General features: G+C 34.2%; 3 protein-coding genes across 4 annotated transcripts; all 3 read right to left on the bottom strand.

Moving 5' to 3' along the window:
- Nucleotides 1-5,029: 5,029 nt before the first annotated feature.
- On the bottom strand, nucleotides 5,030-7,166 carry LOC108325111 (uncharacterized). Its single transcript, XM_017558123.2, is given in 3 exon segments — nucleotides 5,030-5,263; nucleotides 5,266-5,754; nucleotides 6,999-7,166. Coding segments are annotated over 3 exon segments (663 nt in total). The 5' UTR covers nucleotides 7,087-7,166; the 3' UTR covers nucleotides 5,030-5,177.
- A 736-nt stretch (nucleotides 7,167-7,902) lies between these two features.
- On the bottom strand, nucleotides 7,903-9,734 carry LOC108325204 (protein LYK5). The gene has a single exon (XM_017558228.2). It carries the CDS (start codon nucleotides 9,374-9,376, stop codon nucleotides 8,093-8,095), a length of 1,284 nt encoding a protein of 427 aa, XP_017413717.1. The 5' UTR covers nucleotides 9,377-9,734; the 3' UTR covers nucleotides 7,903-8,092.
- Nucleotides 9,735-12,236: 2,502 nt separating this feature from the next.
- On the bottom strand, nucleotides 12,237-22,992 carry LOC108325998 (lysine-specific demethylase ELF6). Of its 2 annotated transcripts, XM_052874958.1 has the most exons (8): nucleotides 21,483-22,992; nucleotides 20,077-20,155; nucleotides 19,865-19,932; nucleotides 18,723-18,873; nucleotides 17,371-17,906; nucleotides 16,564-16,755; nucleotides 13,126-15,442; nucleotides 12,237-12,412 (listed from the first exon to the last, which is right to left on the bottom strand). In XM_052874958.1, exons 1-8 carry the CDS (start codon nucleotides 22,639-22,641, stop codon nucleotides 12,373-12,375), a joined length of 4,542 nt encoding a protein of 1,513 aa, XP_052730918.1. In that variant the 5' UTR covers nucleotides 22,642-22,992; the 3' UTR covers nucleotides 12,237-12,372. The 2 variants fall into 2 exon arrangements, with proteins under 2 accessions (XP_052730918.1, XP_052730917.1); XM_052874957.1 differs by lacking the exon at nucleotides 12,237-12,412 and having other exon boundaries at nucleotides 12,493-15,442.
- Nucleotides 22,993-23,900: the final 908 nt, after the last annotated feature.

The following is a 23,900-nucleotide window of genomic DNA, read 5'->3' as shown; positions in this document are numbered from 1 at the left end:
TATCATTAAATTAACCGAATTACATCTTCAGCATTCGTGTTTAAGAATTTTATGAACTATAAAAACATTTTAAATAAATGGTATATAAATTATTTATTTTTCTTTCACTATTTGATTTTTTAATTTTTGTGTTATAAAAATATATTATTTTCTTTGGTTTTGTATATTGGTAATTATTTTTTTTAATCATTAAACATATATTTTATACGCATTTTTCGGTCATTCCTAATTATAAATATTTTTAAAATCAAACTTAACATTTTCATATGCTTAACATGATCTTATATGTTATTTTCACTTAATTATTTATATATTTGTTTTTAATGACATTAGGATTATTAATGTTTATACCTTGTATGATGTATTATATAGTGTATGGTGTATAATGGATAATTCAATCACTTTTTATTTTATCTTTGTTTTTATCTTTTATATCAATTGATATATTAAATTTATCAAGGGTATTTTTTGAAATTAATTTAGTTTTCAAATGTTTTTGATAGAGAAAAAAAAAGTAAAACTCATACTTTTCATCTTAGTTCTATATTACTATTGGTTAATATAGTGAAAATTATGTATCACATTAATCTCTCCTTATGTTGAATATACAGACTCTATCTATAATAGAAGAAAAATGAGTTAAGCTCAAAATACAAATAAGAAATAATAACAAACTAACAAAAGATAAAAGATAAATATAAAATAAAAATGATATATCTAACACTCCCCCTGAAGCTAGTGCATACAAATTGTATGTACTAAGTTACTGACATAATCCATAAAGACTTAGTGAAAATATTTGTTTTTGCACTTGAGTGACACCAAATTGCTAATGATTTGCAAGACGACATAAAAGACGAAATATCAACTCAAAAGACTCCCCTGAGCAATAAATATGGGAAGTTGCTCCATGTAGATCTCTTCTTGCAAATCGTCGTTGAGGAATGTCACTAATGGGTAAAGATGTAATTGTTGGAGAGCAACCACGACTATAAATAAACTAACAAAAATCATATTTTCCATGGGAAAAGAGCATATATGAACGGATCAAACACAATGGTGAGAAAAAGAAAGGTCAAAAGAGACAGCATCGGAAGAAGTCATGGATGATTATGAGAGAGTAATCTTAAAAGATCCAAGATTATCCAATCAAACACCTGAAAAAAAGGAAAAAGAGCACCTCGATACTTTAAATAACTGTATGGAGAAGATGAGACGTGTGACATGTAAGACCCGTATAAATAAAATGATTTCTTACCTTAAGAATCTTATTTTGTGGTATTAAATAATAAATTATGATGAAAAACAATGTTGAGGAAGGGAAGAAAATTAAATTAATATTGGTTTTATATTAATTTTCGAAAAAGTTTGAAAGAGTGTTTAAGTATAATTGTTTGCGCTATTATATCAGCGGATGGAGCCTGGTCTAGTAGTTGATGTGAGTGTGCATGGGAGGGTGTGTGTGCTTGGTCTCAAGTTCAAACCCTCCTTAGACCAAAAAGGCTCATGTTTTCTAGACTTAGGAGGCTAGAAAGTGACCTTAGGGGAGGTTAAAGCTTGGAGAGTGGAAAAGGGATTTTGGAGAGCAACCAAGTTGGGAGAGAAAGGAAGAACCACCCTAGCCTTGGAGTTTTTGGACATCACTTGTAAGAGACCAAGAGGAGTGGAAGCTTGTTGTCTAGTGAGGAAAGGAAACCTAAGAGCCTTTGGAAGCTCGCTTGGAATTGAGGTAACGGGTTTAACTTGGGATATAACATAGTGTATGATGGGTAGAAGGTAACAATATAATGTTGTTGCATGCTTTCTTCCTTGTGTGTTGGGATTAAATTTAACATGTTGAGGTACTTACTTTTGTAAGTTTTATGAGTTTTTGGGTATAACACGCAGAAGTTAAAAATGAACTTTTGCGATTTTTCCCAGATTTATTTGAGACCCTTCCCGAAGTCCAAAATAGTCGTATGAGTAATCAAATTAAAGATATTTGAGTCTAGTTTTCTACAAAGCAAGAATCAACTCAATTGGAGTTTCGTAGAGAGAGTAATGAACAAAAAAATCAACAAAGGTCAAAACTGAGAAGACCAGAGCGTGGTTAAATTTCCGATATTAAGAATTTTACTGCAGCTAGCCCTGTAGTCCAAAAATTACGAGTTTTGTGTCCAAAGGAATATATTTGAGTCTAGTTTCCATAAAATAAAGAATCAACTCAATTGGAGTTCGGTAGAGAGAGTAATGAGTAAAATGGTCATCAAAGGTCAAAGCTGAGCATACCAGAGCGTGATTAAATTTTCAATTTTATTAATTTTACTGCAGCTAGCCCTGCTATCCAAAAATTACGAGTTTGGTGTCCAAAGAAAGATGTGTGAGTCTAGTTTCCAGCAAAGCAATAATAAACTCAATTGGAGTTTGGTAGAGAGAGTAATGAACAAAACAATCAACAAAGGTCAAAGCTGAGAATACCAGAGCAAGATTAAATTTCCGATTTTAATAATTTTACTGCAGCTAGCCCTGTGGTCCAAAAATTTCGAGTTTGGTGTCCAAAGAAATATTTTTGAGTCTAGTTTCCAATAAAAAAGAAATCAACTCATTTGGAGTTATGTACAAATATTTATGAGTAAAATAACAAGCAAAAGTCAGTGTGGACAACATTCAATTTTACTCGTTGGGAGCACTTATTTACACTCTTTGACCAAGAGTGTGGGTAAGAGGGTATTGAGAATTCTCTTCCATTGTTGGAAGAGGAAAGAATGAATTATGAGAATGAGAGGAGTGTGTTTAGAAAAAAAAGGGTGTATTAGAATTATGTTTTTCTTTGATGTTGGGTATTAATTAAAAAGTGGGGGTGCACTAGAAATGTTGTTCTAGTTGATGGAAGTGTGAAATTAGTAATTTTAGAGGGGTGCGACAGTAGGATAAATAATTAAATTAAGTTATTTAATTATTTATTAGTCAATGAATTTAGTTGACTTTATATATGATGGTGATGGTTGTGATGGTAAAATTGTGAGAGCAAACGTTCTGTCATTTCCTTAGAATTTTTGTTGAATCGATGGTGTTCGTATTGCGATACGACAGTATGTTGAGTCTCTGTGGAGATTGAGATTCGAGTGTCACCCTTTCCTCGTGCGCGGGGACTAGAGAGGGTTGGATGTCTCACCCAATGACTTCGGCTCGTGTGAGTATAATGCTCGGTGGGTGCGCCTAACCGAAGTTTTTACTCGTAATTCCTTGAGGAGTCAGGGAGATAGGTCTGAAGTTGCGATGGAAGACGGCTCGAATCGCCCTGTTTTGCAAAACAGTTTTGGTACGACAAAATTCAAGGAAACAACAGAAGCTTGAGTAAATGATTGAGTCATGAGTTTAATACTGTGATGTATTGTAATATTGTGACTTTGATAGTCTGAGTGGTGATGATTTAGTTATTAATATTGTGACTTTGATAGTTTGAGTGGTGATGATCTGAGTTATGAGTTGAATATTGTGTCGTATTGTAAGGTTGTGACTAGGGTAATCTAAGTTGTGATATTTTGATATTGAAATTATATGCTATGTTAGGTTCTTCGTTACTCACCCTTTCATTTGGTGGTTGTGGTTCCACCTACGATGATCGTACTTGTACGGGAGTAGATGGCGTTGCAGATGAGGCAGAGATGAAGTAGCACGTCGAGAGTTACGGGAAATACTATGGGGAACTTATCATGTTTTAAAGTAATTTTATGTCTTTGAATAATGAATTTGATATTTGTAAAGGTTTTAACCTTATGTTGTAAGATGCTTAGATTTTTGATGGTTTAGTTCCGCGATGTTATGTTAAAAAAAAAATGGCGTAAAAGTTTGGATTTGTTATTTTCTGGTGGCACTCCGTAAGGGGTGTTACATGACAACACACGATGAACCTGAAAGAGGAAAAGAACGACGTCGACGTTCTGAATCACTACTAGACATGCCACCATGCACGACGAAAAAGAAAGCAAATTCATAACATCAAAAGGCGCTGAGAGCTAGCGCGTATGAGCTCCAATGAAGGCGACTTGAATGACATGGTGGTTACCTGACTGAGACGATCAAAATCATGTGATAATTGGTCGAAACTTGAACTCCGACAGTGGCAGCGGTAAACAATAGCAGTAGATGACGACATCGATGGCAGTAGTAGATGGCCCCACCACCGCCAGTGACAGAGGCACCAGGAAATTTTTCTTCAAAAAAACCTCGCTCTAGATACCATATTAAAAAATGAATTTTAAACCTAACTCAACCCCCGACTTTCTCATTCTAATTTCAACCTATTTTCATTTAGTTTATTCAATTTAATACTAATATATTTTTTTCATTTTGATCTTAATTTCTTATTATTATTTTTTAATATAATTTAAATAATTACGTGTGTTAATTCGTGATTACGATGTGAAGTAAATGTTTATAGTTAATTTAATTTCTATATTTTTATTTTATTTACTTTTGTTTTTTCAAATAGAATGAAATTTTTAAAAATAAAAACTAATATTTTTTTTTAAAAATTTTAAGAGGTTAAAAATTTATAGTAATATTTCCATTTTTTTAAGTTAAAATATAAGGATGCTACGTGGTTTGAGGCGGTAAAATATGTATGAACAACAAATTAGTATTATTATTACTATTATGTTACATGTTTGTTTATAATTTTATATAATGATATTTGATAGAACTAACTTTTATTTAATAAAACCTAATAAAGATTTGCTATTTGTTCACACGTTAATTTTAATTAAAACTATAAAATATTCAAATTTAAACTGACACATAAATTAATGTTAAGTTATAAATTTGTGGGAACTAATTTTCATTTCTTAGATTATTTTTTAGTCTTTCCTTGTATATAGATCAATCAAATAAGTGTCAAAACAGTAGATTTTGCACATTTCATAAGCTTATTTTTTCATTATTTATGGGTCATAATGGTTATTAACCAGTATTAAGAATTGTCAAGCTAAAGAACACTCCTCGGTACCACATGCCCCAAAGTCAAAGACACCTTACCATCATCCCAAGCTTAACTTTAGAACAATTTTTTTATCTAAAAGAACAAAACATCATGAAACTGTTTTATACGAAATGACATCTCCAAAATTTAGTAATTAGAAATTTCGAGGAATAAAAAATATTTTGCTCAAAAGAGTGTCTTACTAAGATTGCTCTTATCAACTATCGTTACACTGACTTGCACTTCCAAACATTCTGTGACACCCTATTGCAGAACACATACTAGGTGAGAGTGTAGCTTTCAAGGTTGTTTTCCAGCTAAATCTTCCAACGTAAGATTCAGTGTGTCAGCTGAACCTCTTTTCACTTCTTCTCCACGAGAAGCCAAGAAGTCTTCAACGCTTCCTGGTTCACCAAACCACCCAAGGTGATCTGCAATCAGGTGAAGGTTATTACACCCCCCACATCTTGCCACCACTACACCTTTCTCGTATGACTCACGACAAACTGTCTTAATGGATCTCGTTTCACACACCTTGCAGGTGAAAATCATGGCGAGATCATGCCTTGAAGATGTCTTCAAACTTGACTTGGCAGAAAACTGTACAGAGGCATCATTAACACTAATGGATGTAGCAACATTATCAGGGTTTGGACTTAGTTTTAAGGTGTCAGTTTCACTATTTTCTACATCTTCACAAACAGGTTTGATTGGATTTGTAGTTGTAGCGACCCCCCTTTGATGGAATCCAAATCTGTTTAATATTGCACCAGTAGGATAATACCAAGAAGATTCTGCCAGTAAACAACATTCACATTAATACCAAAAACTTTCTTTTCACAGACAAGGGAATGCACAAAGAGAAAGTGAGAGAGAAATAGAAAGAAGCTCTTCATCTTTTATATAGCATAAACTTATGCTATTAACTGAATGATTAAAGAATGACTTTAACTACAAATATTAAGCATAAACATACTGATATTCTGCCACAGAGAGGGAGACACCAGATAAAGATTAATCAGAGTAAGTCCAAATCAAAATTAACAACATCCACTTTTTCCTGTTATTCAGAAAACACTGTTTTGCATTATAGAAGATGCATGAGATAAAATCTATTTATATATAGCATAAACCTTCATTGCGTATTCAATTCCTTTGAACTACATCAAAGAAGTGGAAAGCTAATTCGGATCGTGTATTAATTCAAAAATAAATAGATAACCTATATAAAAGAATATTTACAGGTAATTACACTAATCTATTTGTTATTCAACATCTGGCGCTTCAATTTCCATATTAACACTTATTGTTAAAAAGAATTGCCCAACGATGTATCTTAGGATTAAGTAAAAACTTGTGATGCTGTAAATGTCTTTTATTGCTTTTGAGACATTTTCCTGACCCTCCTAATTCCTTAATTAATGCTAAAAGACTTTTATTAAGATTCGTGTAAAACTAAAACTAAATGAAAAAGATATTTCAATGACCCAAAAGTGTTAAGTTATGACAAAGAAAGACAGAACCATCAAGGTATCAAACCAAAGCAGTCAAGAATCCCTCAAAACAACTTAAGAGTCTGGTCGGTTCAGTTAGTTGCATAACGTGTGCGAATTGTCATAAACTCTAGGTATCCATGTTCAGTTCCGACAAAGAAATAAATAAACAAATCCCTGAAAACATAATTGGCAACGAATTTCAGAACCAGTCATAAGAAGCTCTACGGATAAAATAATTCCCAAAAGAAATTAACAAAGTAAACATAGAATAAACTAAAAAATTCAAATTTGAGAAGTTTGGAAAGTCCATCCTAAAGACAATTCAGCAAACCAGAAACAAGTAACTTTTACAATTTTCAGTCTATTAAATTTAGTTATCAAAACTTCAAAACCAGGACTTAACATTGAAAAAAAGGGTTAAATTGAAGAAGAAAAAAGGGGTGGAAGATGCTTAGTATTGAGTTGAGAGGATCTAAAAGAACGCAAAGAGAGAGAGACACAGAACTGTGGAGAGAAATCGGAAAATAAAGGTGGGGACATGCCTTGAATAATGGGGTGATAGGTTTGTCTCGGGAAGATTGAGATGAATCGCCTCTGCAACATCCTTGCCGCCATAGCTCCCAAGGCCATGGGTAATGCCCAAACCTGTTACTTTCTGAGATTTTGGGCTCTTCTTAGTTTCTATGAATTTTGGGATCTGTCTTTTCTTATAGGCCTTTACTGTTACACTCCCCCACTTGTTGAATCCACTCCCCCTCTCATCTTTTGTGCTTCAAATTACCTGTACTAGCTTTGATTTTCTTTCTTTTTTCTGAAACCGTCGTTATCGTAAACTCCACGTGTGAAAACTCCTTTTTCTTTTTAGTTTTCACATTTGTTCCTCATTCACGTTTATCTTCCTTTTCTCCTTTTTTTTTCTCCTTCAACAGCCTTAACCTTATCAATATTAAAGTTGTAGTAATCAATATTAAAAAATGCTTTTTCCATTTTTCGGAAAGTAGTAGAATCGTAAGTGCTTATGGTGTTCAAATGTCAATACCTTGAATTTTTTTTGAGAAACTTTTGATTAATAATTGCTTTTACTCTATTCATATCTTGAAATGTTGGATATTTTTAATCAACCAATTGATTATTAAGTTGCCTATTATTACCTTTTCCAATTACTGAGTAAAATATATATGAGAATCATGAGATGATTACTACAAGCAAGCACTACAAAAAATGATAAGGTACCAACATGACTTATTATCCTAGAACAACCCAATGCTATGAATAATGATGACTGAAAAATATCAAAATCCGAATAATAACGGGTAACTCTGATATTCACTGAACTTGATGACGGTATCCTCAGATTACATTGGGAACCACATAAAAAGAATGCGGTCAAACATTTCCAAATTCTACAAAACACAAAACAAAGTATATTTCCATTCATACCCAGAATTTGTTGAGTTATTCAAACAAACAATCAAAAGTACCTTCTTCAAATATCACCAACGTTCTACACAATCCGTAATCGTATACAAGTGTGAATTATATACATCAATCTCTTTCTTATTTACAATGAAATTTTGTGGAGTGAAAAATAATGGAAATAAAATGAAAAGAAAAATCCCACAGACCCAAAAAACTGTCACCGTGGGGCCAACGAGACCGTCAAGTCAATATCGGTTCCCATTTTCTGATCCCAGTCCTTCGACTCCAGGTACAACTTTGACACCTCAATCGAGACCCGACCCATGTCCGGTCTCTCATTCGGGTCATTCCCGACACAGTCTAATCCGACCCGAACCATCCTCTCCGCCACACTCAACGGAAAAGAATCCCTCAGCCTCCCATCCACCCACTTCCTTACACCGCCGTATTCCCCCGCCGCAACTCTCGCCGTATCCACCACGCTCGTCCTCTGATAACTGCCGTCGTCGTTGAATTTGAATTTCACCGCCTCTTCCCCGCTCAGCAGCTCCAAAACCACCACGCCGAACGCGTACACGTCGCTCTTCTTCGTCGCTACGCCGCTGACCTGAAATTCCGGCGCCATGTACCCTCTTGTCCCCTCGATCCTCACCCTCCGCGCACCGGATTCCTCACCAGTTCCGGCGACCGCCTCGCCGCACAGATGCGACGAGCCGAAGTGGCATATTTTCGCGCGCAAATTATCCTCCGTGATAACAATGCTGGAACTCTTGATGTGATTATGAATGAAACCAGAACCGGATCCCGAACCGGAGTCTGAACCGGAGAAATTGTGGATGTAATCGAGGCCATGCGCGATGTCGGAGGCGATCTGCATCCTAGAGGTCCACGTGACGAGATCGGTGTAGCTAGGGTTTCGGCGGTTACGGAGGCAGTCGGCGAGGCTGGCGCCGGGGACAAATTCGTAAACGAGAAAGATGACACCGCCGGAGACGGAGGCGCCGAGGAGCTTGACGAGGCTGCTGTGGTGACTCCGGCAGATGATGGCGAGGCGGTGGCTGAGCTCCGGGAGGTCGATTTGTTGGCGGAAATTGCGGCGAGAGACAACAACATCGCGGTGGCGGATTAAGCAGCGCCAGGAGGAGGAAGAGAGGCGTGGGGCGGAGAAGTTGGCGGTGGCAGCGGAAATCTCTGAAAAGTGGTAGATGTTAGGGCTTTCAGGGAGCGTGTCTTTGAGGCTTGAGAGAGAGGCGCGGCTTGAGATAGAAGAGGTTTTTGACCACTCTAATAAGTCGTTGGTGTTGGTGTTGTTGTTTTCGAACACGTAGCTTCTTGATTCTGTGACGGGGACTTCGCTCGTGGAGGTATCGTAGTTGGACGATGACGATGTTAGGGTTTGCGTCCGGTGAGGACGAGGGGAATTGGTCATGCTTCTATTTGAGTTTGTGCTTCGTCTGCTTTCGGGTTGTGCCGCAGCGGTGCTCTTTCTGGATTTGCACATCGAAGGGAGATTGTGCCGGTGGCTAATGTGCGCCGGAGAACAACCTCATTGCATGGCTTAGCTCTGTTGTTTGGTTCTGTGATCGTGGGCGTGAGAATGACGTACACGCAGTTTAGAAGGTTAGTGTTCTGTTCCAATTCCAACACTTCTGTCTGTTTCGTAGGACGTTGTGTTCGTGATTGGGCGGCGCCTTTATTTTGCTGATGTTCTGGTGAGGTGTACATTCGGTTCAAATATGCCTCACACGTGGCTGCTACTCCCATTTTCCCCTTCAGTTCATAACTTCATTTCCACCATCATATTTTTACCTCAACAACCATTTTTTCCACTCATTTTATATTATTATCTTTTCTTTTTCATTCTCTTTTTTCTTTTAAAATATAAAAATGATGTATTAGAATATCATTTCTAAAACCCTCGATGATTTAACAAATAAACTTTTATATTTTGTAAAAAATATGAAAAATAAAACAATGAATATAAGATAACTGTACAAATTTATTAAACGACAAAATATAATCTTGTCTTATTTTATCTTAACACAGCAACCAAAAACATTACGAGAGTCAAACTCTGACCTTAGTGTTATAGCTTCGCCCTATCATTCCCAAATTTAGAACTATGGATTTAAAGGAGTGAATTAATACATCTGTAGGGATGGATAGGATAGACTTATCTACCAATATCATCAGGCAAGTGACTCTAGTAAAAAACTCTGACTTTTAATTTCAAATATTTTAAATTTTAATTTTGTGAATTTTGAAATATTTCGTTACAAATACAAATAACATGATATTTTTAGTTTAATAAAATTTAGCAATAGAATGAAAACTGAACTTATTATAATTTGAGTGTTCGGGATAATGAATTTGAGTTTTTTAAGACAAGTATAACGATTATGATATATCTGGATCTCGAAATTGGACTCCAAAATATGATATCATGGATAATAAATTTAAGACAACGAATTGAATACTGATCTTCAAAAAAATATTTTACGAACTCAATTTATTTAACCCAATTAAAATATGTGTTTCTAATAAAACTTTAAACACATTAAAGGAACCTGTTAACTCATACTTAAATTCGTTAACTATTTAGATTTGATTTGTAAATTATTTATTTGATCCCTTTGTTAAGTTAAATAAATAAAATTTCAACTTTTGTTTAAGTTCGATTATGAAATGAGTTTTTCTCAAACTTTAAAAACTTAACATTAAAAACCAATTAATAGCTTGTTTATACATACATATATAGATATAAAAGTTTACAATAAAAAAATATTATACTTATGTTTTATTGAGATGTTATACTACAATTTTAAAGTTTAGGTTGCATTAGCTAATATTGAATTACATTTTTAACAGACTAACTTCTATTTTAATATACGAATTGTTTATTTATGCATGATTTTTGTTTGTAGTATTAAAATAATTGTAAATATTGTATTGATAAAATTAAGCAATAAATATTTTTTTCATGAAAACAAAATTAATTAAATTATAAATGCATTAAACAAATCAAATTAAAATTAAATATTTTTCTGAAAAAGCTAAATTCAAACTTTTAGTACGATTTATTTCATTTACACCTTTAATCAGAGTCATGTGAGAAGAAAAATAATAATTTCTTCTGTAAGCAAGTGAGTTTTTTTTATTACACATGATATATTTTTACAAAAAAGTGTTATAATAAGACTATTATGAATCTCAAAGCCTTTTCTGAATATTTGTTTTCAATATGAATAAAGATTCATCCTAGATATTGATTATTAAGTGAAAACAAACTTTGTACTAATTCTTGATTAAAAAATATATTTGTTTAGGTTTCCTTGAAACAAAATAAAGTTTTGTGGTGATAATACGTTTTACTGTAATAAGATTTTGGGTAGTGTTTGTTTCCGCGAGAGCTAGTATTGGATGTGTTCTCTAATATCATATATTAGAGAACTGTTGGCAATCTAATTTAATAAAACAAAATTACGATCCAAACCAAGCATTGAAATAATAAACCTAAACTGGTTCATATGTTACCTACGATTCAACTAAACCATTATCCGTTTTGAGCCAATGAAAAATGTGTCCTAAGAAAAAAGTGGCTGGTTCTCGCTCAGTTTCGAGTCATTCAAAATTAACGAACAAGCTTTTTGATTCTTGTATCTTGTACGCATGGAATCACTCTACCAGCACAAAACCAACCAAAACCTAAAATAAATTTTTTAATACATTTAAAATAAATCCCAAACTAAAAAACTGGTTGTCCAAAAAACCTATTTCCACCGGAACCAAGCTACTTTAAGAAGAGAGAAGTTTTTATTGCAAAATTCAATATTAATTAGATAATTATCCTCCGTCAATATTGTAAGAAGAATTCACATTAATATTCATAATTTAAATACAAAAATTATTGCGAAAACCAATTCAAATTAGGATTAAATAATCTGTTATTAGTAACGTAGCAAAAGTAAATTTGGTGTACTAGTTAAAGTTTATTTTGTTAAATAAAAGTCCTTTTGAGGAATTTGAAACGTGTTTCACTTTAACAATAACACAATTCCAAAGTTGCATATTGCTACATCTACACAGCCAGAAAAATCAATTGGGAATTTTCCATTTATCCATTAAAGGTTGAATATGATAAAATGGCAAAAGCAATTCATCTACTCAAGAACCAATATGCCAACTTATTTTTTAAAAAATTGTGATAAAAGGACAAAAAAGAATTCAAGATTTCTAGCCAAGCATTTTACATATATGCTACTGGAGAAAAAATAACTAATACAAAGCTACCATTAAAGAACTAAAGAATGCTGAAAGATAACCATCCATATTCTTCATTGATGATCATGAATAAAGAGGAATGCATATAATCTAAAGCATGGCAATAACTAAATAATCAGCTTACTACAAGTGTCATGATCTCATTTTAAAAATTTAAAATTAATACTAAACAATATTATAATATTTTAACTACATCCAATAAAATCCCTTAACCACTTAATTTTCTTTCTTTTGGGCCGGCCATCGTAGCATATACCTATGAGAGTTTATACACGAATAAGTATTAAGGATAAAATTTAAAAGAAAAATGAAAAATCAAACTACCTAGAAAAAACAGCAGGAAATGGTAGATATCCAGTAAGAATATGCAGTGTCAACTTAATGTTTTACCACTGAATTTACTAGCCAGGAGGAAAGTACATAAAATCTTTGAGAGCACAAATCTTGGTTCTTACTCTCAGTTTTCTTGTCCCCCTTAATAACAAATGATGTTAATCCAAAGTAATATACAGCCCTAATGAACAACTACATATCCAGAAAGATCAAGGACCTATGAACTCCTTCAAAAGAACCTTAAGTACAGGAATCAACAAAAGTAAGCTATCAGAGGCATGACCAACCAACATGATGCAGCTTCCTTAAGGAGGGTTTTCCCTCCTTTAGAGGCTGCTGCTAGACCTGAATTCTAGTTATAGAAAAAGATCAAAACTCTCTGGAGTTACCAACTCTAACTGCCTTCAAATGAATTGGATATTGAGCACCTACAGAACAACCATTCTATCCTAACTTTACAGCTAACCAGAATGCTTATGTATGGTCAGACACGACTCCATGCCTCATTTCTTACCAATCTAACTGCAAATATGCACACGTTTGCGACAATAAAAAGTTCACATGAATATATATCAAGCAGGAGGTTTCACATGGTGTCCCGTTTTCCGTCTGTGTCTGCTAAAATCAGATACAAACCTGAATGAAAGGCCGCATCCCTCCACCTTGCAGTGATAAGGCTTCTCCCCAGTATGTACGCGTATGTGCTCTGTCCTTGCCCAAGCCCACTTGAACGACATGGAACAACCTTTCCATGGACACTTAAGGGGCCTCTCATCATCATGAACTCGCTGGTGAAGCAAAGCATATTTGTGGGAACTGAACTTCTTACCACACCCTTCATGTGGGCAAAGGTTTCGTTTATGCAACAGTAACTCTGCCTTAGTCTTGAAACTCATTCGGCAACCATCGAGGTCGCACTTGTGGGACTTTTTAACACCATCTTTTTTATTTTTGCGAAGAACCAAAACTTCAGAAGATCTCCTTGCCCGTTTAGCCACCTGATTTTCCTTGTCAACTTGGTTGATTTCCACTCCACTTTTTCCAGCGGCAAACTTCCCAGCTCTTGGCCTCAGCCCCTCACATGGACTTCTAATAAAGTTGTCAGAATTAGATCGGTTCCCTGTTCGTTCCACTTTCCTCTTTTTTTTATTCTCAGAATTTAATCTGGGAACTTCTGTAGCTAACTCACAACTCTCCAGCCCCCTTTTATATTGTGACAAATCAGCTTTGATTTCATTTATGTTTTCTGTAACATAAATCTCGTTCTCAATTTTTGAGCATTCCTGCACTGATAGGAAAGAGTCTTTTGTCGATGTATCCGATCCAGAGAAAAGTTCCTCATCAATTCTATTAACTGACTGGTTTGTCATTTCTTTTTCTTTATCTGGAATAAATTGCATACAGGAATCTTTGCTAGGACATGCTTCCACTGAAACTTCAGAACATCCTAACTCTATTGAAGTTACGCTTTTATTTTCACCTTTTGCAGCATAACTGCAAACAGGGTCCTCATTAATTTTTTTTACACTTTCAATCTGACACTGCCCAGACGAAGGACAACATTGTTCAGTTGAAACATGAGTTATTTCCCTTTTGCTATTTTTTCCACCCTGAGTTACTTGTTGCTCATCATCCAAGATTCCGTTACTTTGCAAGTCTACAGAAGCATAAAGCTCTCTTCGAACTTCACAAACTTCGTTTGGAGTATGTTTGCTAATTGGGCTTTCATTAATTCGAGGTTCCTTGTCCATTTCGCTTATAGAATCAATTCCTTCCTCATTTGCCTTTTCTAGGAAAATAGGACTACTAATTCTTTCTGAGATATGATTATTATTTGGACTTTCAACGTTTCCATCCACAGAAGCAAGTGTAGATTGATTTACCATTGAAGCAGTTGATACAGCAGCTTCCTCATTGTTGCTTTTGTAGTTAGACTGATATTCTTGATGCCCTTGATCATCCAATGTTAACCTATTACAGTGGCTATCAATGATAACTGCTTCTGCAATTTCAGTCTTTTTAATCATTTCAATATTTCCATCTGGTGCATTTGAAAGTGTGCTAGAACATTTCTTGTACTGACAATCCTGGCTCTCCTTGCCACATATTTCTGAGACATTGGTATTGTGGTGCATCTTAGAATGACTGAGCGTTAAATCATTATTTCTGTCTACATATGATTCCTGCATCGTTTGACTCTCAATCTCTGCTCCAAGTTTTTCAATCATTAAAACATGATCAGGAATGGAATTTGAAGGTTGTGACTTAGCAGCAATCATTTTCGTGCTAATGGGCATTTCAGCAATCTGGATTTCAGGATGCATTGAAGACATTTCAGTACAAGCAGAAGCACATGGCAATGCACACTCTGTCCTTAAATCCTCAGCTTGAAGAGTTTTAGAAACACAACTATCATGATTCGCACTTAAAGTAGCAGACACCTTTTGGGACTTCTCTTGGAGTTCACAGACCATGTTTGCTACAGGGAAACACGTGTGCTTTGACTTGAACTTCCTTCTTGAATATTGAATTAGCTTCTTGTCAGCAGTGGAGTCATTTATTCTTCCACCCAACCGATCATCCTTCTTTCTCTCAATGCTGTGAGAGGATTTAGTCTGAGCTAAATGGCTTGACCTTTTCGACCGGAATCTCCGAGACTGCCAATTTAAAGCTAAAATATTTGAAGCAGGACATTTATCATGGAACAATGTCCCAAGTGTCCAAGGAACTTGTTTAGAAGGAGCATTATTTCTTGTATGGACCCAATTCCGTAGGTTAATGCCAAGTGTTGATGTCCAATCTTCACATTCATCAAGCTCTTCACCATCAACAGCCAGATCTATCAAGGTTAAATTTTCTGGGGATGCCGTATCTAATGGAACCTCATTATAATCAAAAGCACTATGTATCTCTACCGCAACTTCGCTGGCATGTGCCTTTATTTTCTGATAGTCTACAAAAATGCAGAAAAGTATAAGATAAATACATTAAATAATTAAAAGACTCATCTATGCTTGTCATGCTTCTTGAGTTAAAAGATAAAACTTCATTCTTTAACTAATACCAAAGTGGTGTACACTGGATTGCAACATAAATTATATATCCATTAACAACTGACTTGTGCATGTAGATTTCATATCTATCAGGCCCTGTGTGTTATGCATATGGTTTATACCGGAAATGGAGAAGAGAAACATGAAAATGAATAATCTGAAATTGATTCAACATGACAACATGCTATGCAAAAAGAATAGCATTATATTTTATTTATACTTTTTTTTTATCAGAAATAATAGAATCTTATTTATACTAAAAAAGGTCATTTAGACTTTTGATCCTAATAAAATAAGGAAACAACAGAAGCCTTAATCCCTCTATTTGAGGTCAGCTACATAGATCAAAGGACCCTATTCTCTACGTTGAAGACTAAATCTTCCTCTTAATAACTTCGTTCAATGTATTTCTCACAGTAGTCAATAGCGTATGGCAATATTGTGCAAATTATTCCCAAAAACATTATTGTGGAACATTGAGAGTGGTGGAGCAATTAGAAGTAAAACACAAATAAAAGAGGGAAAGTGTGACCAAAACCTTTTGTATGGTCAACAGCACACTGAGAGCTGAAAATTGAAAAACAGAATACACCAAACAAAAGAGTTCCAAAGTTTAGGGGTTAAGGTTGGGGTTTAGGTAGGGAAAGAAAGAAAGAAGAAAATTGAGACTAACTAATTGATATTAATTTGACTAATTGATACAACAAACTAAAGATTAGGCTCTATTTTATGCTATAAAACCATAATCAGAGCCTAATTAAATGAGAAAACAAATCATGAAATCCGGAAGCCACTGCTAAGATATCATCCAATATGTAAGGTATTCCAGGATACTTCAACAAACCATATTTAGCTGAAACTGATCACATTGTTATATACAAGAGCCACAAGCTTTCCTTACTATATTGAAGTTGAAATCTGAAGAAAAGAGAAAATCACACATCTCTTGCAATTTGACATTTGATTTTACCCAACTTTTACAGAATGATAATGCAGGTAGATTGGCAATCTGCAAACTAACCTGAATGGCAAATTATAAGCACATTGGCTCCACCTTTGCTCTGCAACATATCTACTATTTGAACAGCATGCCCCAGGCAGAAAATCCGAGGCCTAAAAAATTTACTGGAGGTGTTCCAACACTTACTGCACTTATTTAATGATTGATCTGGCATCTCCTTTACTGATGAAAGTTCAGAAAAAGATAGATCCCCTGAAGAACAGATCATACAGTAACTCATTTCAGTATTAAGTGTCATCTGAATGAAAAAGTAAAGGATACTTCAAAAGGTTCAACTTCAACTGTCAAATATGTCTTGGTCATCATGTAAGCTTCCATAATATCATAAAAAAGGAAAATGCACACAGAATGATACTTAGTTGATATAATCATGAGATAAGGAGTATGCCAAATTTCCAGTAAATGCTGCAGAGGATAAAATAATATTTTGGTTAACGTGATTTGGTATTCTGGTCCATTATTACATAGAGGAACCAATTCAATGTATAAACATTATAGACACGTATCAAATGCCACTTAAAAAAGGTGCAGCAGTGATATTAATAAGGTGTCTAGCAGGATGAGATCCACAAAACAACTGATTTCCTAATAATATTTGTATTCTATCTGATCCAGGAAGTTAGAAGATTTTTTAGAAACCAGTATCATAATAACTCTAGAAGTTAAAACATTCCACCTTGCCCACATCCATAATGGTTGACAAGTTCAACTTTACCCCATGATATTGCAAAAAAAGGCATAAAGACCTACACATGAAAATGTGATAAAAATAAATATATACAGTATGACAAAGAACGAAGGTATTACGTGATATGGAACTATGAAGACCAGCAGTAGAGTCCGAAGAGGAAACTTGAATTAGATGATTATCAGGAAGTTCCATTGTCAATTTCTCAGTTGGTTGTATCACAGCCATAAATGGAAAACCAAGGATTCCACAACCCACACAAGCCAATGCTCCGGAATCAGTTTCGAAGTGATAGGGAAGATCATCGCCACCAATATCTATATTAGTCAAAGAATCCATATACAAACTCATCTCATCATCAAGCAGATAATGACCACTTTTTTTGGCAGAACTAATATTTGGCATGTTTGCCACAGAGGTTCCAGTTGTAGAAGTTAAATCAGGCAACTGAAAACCTTTGCTGGAATCTGGAAGCAACTCAGCTTTCCATAAAACAGCTCTTTTAGCAGCTTCCTTTCCAAGAAGAATGGATAGCAGCTTGTTTTCCTGTACCATGTCTTCTATGAAAGCCTGTTTTACTAAAAACTCCCTCTCTTCTTTCTGACGGTCTCTCAATCGAGAACTGCGCACCCCAGGTAATAGTGTCCTTGGAACGCTATCAAATCAAACATATGATGAACAAAAGATAAGCAATTCGTTTGAAACCTAGATAAGCCAAAAACATCTTGCATAATGCATCTGAATGTTAAAACAATCTTTATGATAGAAAAACAAGAAAGCAGACAGATCTATACCAACATCTATATCTATACAATCTAGAAGCCAACAGAAATATTCCACTTCAAGATCAAATAGAACCAAATATATTTACATTTTAAATTTAAAATATCTCAGCCGGGTTTTATGTTGTACAGACTAAAAGTAAGTGATTTTTATATAAAATAGTAGACTAAATATATTTTAGAGATTTTAAGAAGAAGAAAAACATAAGCTAATTTATGTTTGTTTATATCATAAAAATCACTTCAAAAAACAGCTAATTTTATGAGAAGCTATTAAAAATATCTCCTTTAATTAGATTTTAGAAAATTTTCAACTTCTGATTATTTTGAAAAGTTTAAACAAGAACGCTAAAAACTAAAAGAAGTTAGTATTGTTTTAAAGAAAATGACTTTTTTGCAAGAAAATCTGTAACAAACAATCCTTACGTAGTAAAGCCCTGAACATCTCTATTTTGAAACTTGAATACATTAGGGTAATGGCAAAGGACTTGTAATATTACTATCCATTTGTGCCATCAAACAACTGGGATATTATTTAAAAATCACTAACAGCAATCACAAATAATTAACAACAATTATCACGGGCATTATTGGTAAACAAAATAAGAGCTACACATTTGCTGAAATGAAAATATAATCTCCAAAGGGCAATATCTATGTATACAAGCAGTGGTAGAAGATGCACTTACCTTGAAATAAAAGACATGGTCAGTAAGTAAAGCAGTTGCTGATGGGAAAGCATGGGAAGATAGTTCATTGCAGCTCTGCGCACTGCAGCCTCCTTGGCTACACTAAGCCATTGTGGAGTTCCAAAGTTAGCAGCTTCCCCACAGTTAAAACCTTGATTTCACCAAATCATACAAAATGAGAATTATATTGACAACTTGAGAGAATGAAAATTATGGTGGATAAAAAATAGTGCTTCTACAGTCCTGTGGGCAGATAAGAGGTTTCTTTTTAACTATAGATGCCATTATTAAAATTTAAAACTAACAACAATTTGGTTCCAATGATTCCTTGTAAAAAGTTCAAAGTCAAGAAAAGAAGATGAAAAGGAATAGAGAAAAACAAATCCACCAGAAAATAATGAAGAGTAAAGAATGGAGAGAAACAGACCAATCAAACTACTAGAGAATGCTCAACTTCAAGCACAAAACCTTATTTCATTATCCCCTTATGTCTCTCACCCCATATATCTTACATCAGTTCCTTAAGTTTATCTCATGATATTAAATTCCTAAAAAAATATATTTTTGTTGAAAATACTACATCAACAAGAGATATATGACAAGATTATACAAACCCCACCTTATGAAGAGTAAAGAATGGAGAGAAACATATGTAAAGTGAGCTTTAGACCTACTTATATATTATAATTTGTCCATATAGTCAATCCAGAATCTCTAAGAGCCTACATAGCTGTCGGGTAGAACTTTCTATTAGGCCCTTTATGATCACAAGTTGTGCCTAAACACCACTCACAATCTCTCCCACCCTAATGGTATATTGCAAATACTAAAAAAATATTGGGCTCACAACAATAGCACTTAGTTAAAACTATATCTTTTCAGAATACATTGCCAAAATAATATCCCACACGTTTAAAAAACAAAAATGGACATTATTTTTCTTATCAAACATTACTGACTATATATTGATATTCTAACCGAAACCAATTAAACTGTAGTCTTCAATATGCAACTTAACCAAACAGCTCTATATAGCACACATTGAAGAAAGAACACTACAGTCCATCCATTAGTCATAAGCTAAAGCCTCCGACACTAGTTTACTGTAAAAATCAGGTGTACATAAACTTCAAAGCAATTACCATGGCTGAATCCTACATGATAAGCTCTTGGAAAAGTCACAACAAATTCACCAGGGTTCTGTGTCAACCTAGAAGGAAAAGCCGGTGCATACGTAAGTTTGAAGTTCAATAAAGAGAACTACATATTTGAAATGATAATAGTTTTTAAGTACATAATTCAACATCATAGATATTCTCAAAATAAAAGAATGTCAAATAGTTAAGCAACTGACCTGCAACAAGGAATTCCAGATGCAACAATTACCTCAGGTGACAAAAGAGTTGTTTTTTCACCCAAAAGTTTCAAAGCGGCTGGCAAGAAAAGCAAATGTACTTGTTACAAATTCCCTGTAGATGTTATAGCATTCAACTACCTTAAGAATAAAATGCATCTACTAAATGGGAAAAAAAATGAAATGAACAGGTTTAAATTCAAACAAAAACAAATCTTACTTTCATAAGATTGTCTATGAAACCATTAAAATAACTTCTTATAATTTTTTGTTTTTATCTCTTTCACCTTCTCTTATATAAACTAGAGAAAACAGCAAACAAAGTGAAAACAGAAAACACTTTCACAAAAACTAAACAACACCTAATGTGCTATATCAATTAAGAAAATTGGTTTTGCCCATGCCCATGTTTGACACAAGTGTTTATACTTCACTTCTACACAGTAAAGTTAGACTGTTAAGAGGCAAGCACAGCCACAGAGTTCTTTGCTATTTTCTGTACATATTTTACCTTACAAAGTACGTGCTTATGTAATTTTCAGACATAAGCTTCTATTGAAGATTTTCTATATCACCACAACCGTGTCAAGTTGTGTCCTGTGTACACTGCAATTTCATATGCCTTGAAAATTACTTGTGTTTGTATAGATGAAATCAAAATAGAACAAAAAGTCAGAATAAGGAAAACATATTAAATAAATTAGAGTATTAAGGCGCCTTCCGCACCCACAAGTTTTAAAAATTGAAAGAACTGAGAAAACAAAGAAAACCTTGTTAAAGCATTTAGAGAATTGATTACATGAACCACTGAGAGAAATTACCACACTTTTTATAGAGGAAAATAAAAATGCCAAAAAAACCAGGCTATATCAAGATAAGAAAACTACCTTTGTGTTAGCCACTTTATCATCCTTGTTATAAGATAAATAGTAACTAGGCCAATAAATACTACCTTTGCGTTACCAGACACGTACGCAAACAGGACACACATTTACTAGCAAGGCATGGTAGCAACAGTCCTTCTAGCACTATTTTATGGAGTGAAATTTGTTGGAAAATCACAAAATGTGTGGGTTCCACTCCTTATTTAGTGAACCCTAATTATGATTTGGTAAATTTAAAAAGATTTTAAAAATTAAGAGTGTGTTAGAAAGGGTGTTTTAGAGAGTATGTTGTCAGCTCTTCACTGACCAGCACATGTAAGTAAAACTGTCACTATAAATCACTAAATACTTTTATCAATATATCATGCCGAAGACATAGATCAACCATAATCAAGTTTTTCCATCCATTCGTATGAAAGAAGGTACAGAATCATTTTAATAAAAGCATGAAAGTATTAATGTCACTTCAACCACTGGTGCCAAATCTTCTGTAAACAGATAATAGTCAAAGCATTTACATACCTAAATGATCAATATTACCACCATAACCCTCAGTGCGTATGACTTCCTCAAAAGCAAACGCATAATCTCCAGGAACAGCATACCATGTCTTTGATGAGCCAGTGTGAAGAAAATTCATGCTGTGAAGCTCATGATCCTCTACGTGCCAAGCAAACCAACTGAACAGCATACCAATGTATACCATAGGTGAAGTCACACCAGGAATATCATCCGGCATAAAACGTGTCAATGAGCCAGACGATCGTGCAATAACTTGCAGGTTCCAAGGACTGTTTGAAAGCTTCCAACCAGCAGTCCCTTGCATATCATTGCCGGTATCTGAACTCTTTTCTTTAAAAGGTTGTGAATCATCATTCGATGAAAATGTTGACACAGTATCAACTGATTTGGTCATCCGTAAACATTTGTCAGCGTCACTTTGGACAGAAGCACCCTTAGTGTCATCAATTTGGGTATCTCTTCCGCAACCCATTACAGTTTGTTTACAATCAGAGCTATCTAGCCTACTCTTATAATAAGTCCTTTTTCTTAGCCTTCTATGACTATAATGAAATTGACCCTTTGACTCTTCAAAAGCAGACCCAGGCACGTCATTCGCATACTCCACATATATTGGCTTTTCTAAAGTTGCCTTCCAAAACATAGACTCTATAACCAGCGGAGAAACATCCTTCACTGACCCTAGCAAGCTTCTTGCAAAAGACTTCGATTTAGACTCAAACTGTTCCAGAGTATAAACCTCCCCGCTTTGCCATACTTGCTTATGAACACCTGACTGTGGATTCTGAACCGTTCCTTTGGCTTTTTTCACACTCTGAGTCTGCCCTAGTTCTTGATGCCTAGTAGTAAACACAGCTCGAGACACCCCATCACTACTACCATCCCCAGAACCGAATTTCAATGAGTTACAAACACCTAATGAACTGTTATCTGGACTCAAATCCGGGCACTTCAAGAGTGACCTATTCAAATTAGAAAAGACATATTTTTTTGAAGGTTTGGGCAATGGTGGGATAATCTTACAAATCCCGAAGTTGGAAGCTTGTTTCTCAATCTTTGAAATGTAAGCAATTGGGTCAGCAAATTCGGTGTCCGTAGGGCGAAATTCCGGGGCCAGTGGCAACTCTTTCAGCCAATTGGGGATTTCAACACTACCCATTACATGAAAAATAAAAATAAAAATAAAAAAGCAAAAAGGGAAATTGAAGATTTGTAACAGCAATGTAAGTTGGAGCAGGGGGCTAATTCTATTCAATCACGTGTAGCACTAGATTCCGTTAAGATTCTCAAAAACCCTAAAGAGGAAGGGTAAGCGATTTGGTGAAATGTTTCATAAATTTGAAGCAATTGGGAAAACTATAAGGTCGTGGGTTGAGCGAAATAGCGAAATGCGAAGTAAAAGCTGAAGGAAGAAGTGAGTTGCAGAACCTGTAACTGCAAGGCACTGTGCATGATTTGGCCTTCAAAGTTCAAACCCACCGTATAAATTTTGGAGACAGAAAGAGAACGCTGGTTTTTTATTATGTGGTGAGTGACATTTTCAATCCGCTTATGTTAGTCATCTCCGGGCTCACTCGGCTAATTTGCACCGCAGGAACTCGCCAATCATAAAATCTCTTTTTCTTTATCGGCAAAATGTCTTATACTTCTAATCATTAATTTTTGCTAATTATTAATATTAAATAAATACTAATTCATTATTATATCCTGTAAATATATAAGTTAAACATTTATTTTATATAACAAATATTTTAAATATATAAATTATATTTTAGAGATATAATGAATAATTATCGATTGATCTTTCAAAACAATATACATTTTTTTTATAAAAGTAAATAGAAAGAAAGTATGAGAGACCAAGACGTGATTAATTTAAGTGACAAAACTTGGTTCTCTAAACAATTGATCAAATGTTTTGAATCCTTGATGTTATGCTAAAATTGAAAATTTATGATTAAATTATTTTTTCAGTCTTCAAAATTGTTTAACGATTTTTAATTGAAATGTTAAATTATTTTTTTATATTGCCAACTTCTTTTCTAATTTTTTGTTCACTGAATAATATTAAATTGAAATTAATATCACTTTGTAATAAAGAAAATAAATCAATCTTGTTTTTAAATTTAAATTGATGGCATTCATTATACAAGAACTCGCATGAGTATGATTTAGTGATTAGTAAGTTAGTTTAATTATTATTAATATCTTAACACATTTTAAATCTGTACATATAATTAAAAAACAATTGTATGAGCTGTTAATGAAACACTTTTCTTTAACTTAGTTGATGGTTATGTTTGAAAGCTTATAAAAGAAACTCTTTATGAACATTGCAAAATGAAGAAAAATAAGTATCTTTCATTTTCATGCCTTTGAATATAAAATCTTTATTTTAAACAACGAGAAAGATATTGT

The sequence above is a fragment of the Vigna angularis genome, chromosome 3 (genome assembly GCF_016808095.1).
Source record: "Vigna angularis cultivar LongXiaoDou No.4 chromosome 3, ASM1680809v1, whole genome shotgun sequence".
Taxonomy (NCBI): Eukaryota; Viridiplantae; Streptophyta; class Magnoliopsida; order Fabales; family Fabaceae; genus Vigna; species Vigna angularis.
Note: the sequence above shows the minus strand (reverse complement) of the source record. Positions and strands in the feature narration are given on the sequence as shown.

What these genes read in the sequence shown, in the direction of transcription:
- LOC108325204 (XM_017558228.2), bottom strand. Translation starts at nt 9,376, where the DNA reads ATGTGCAAATCCAGAAAGAGCACCGCTGCGGCACAACCCGAAAGCAGA.
- LOC108325998 (XM_052874957.1), bottom strand. Translation starts at nt 22,641, where the DNA reads ATGGGTAGTGTTGAAATCCCCAATTGGCTGAAAGAGTTGCCACTGGCC. An exon ending in TCATGTAGGATTCAGCCATG is followed by an intron (nt 18,874 to 19,864) that starts GTAATTGCTTTG and finishes GGTGAAATCAAG; the next exon opens with GTTTTAACTGTGGGGAAGCT. An exon ending in ACCATGTCTTTTATTTCAAG is followed by an intron (nt 17,907 to 18,722) that starts GTAAGTGCATCT and finishes TTGATTTGATAG; the next exon opens with CGTTCCAAGGACACTATTAC.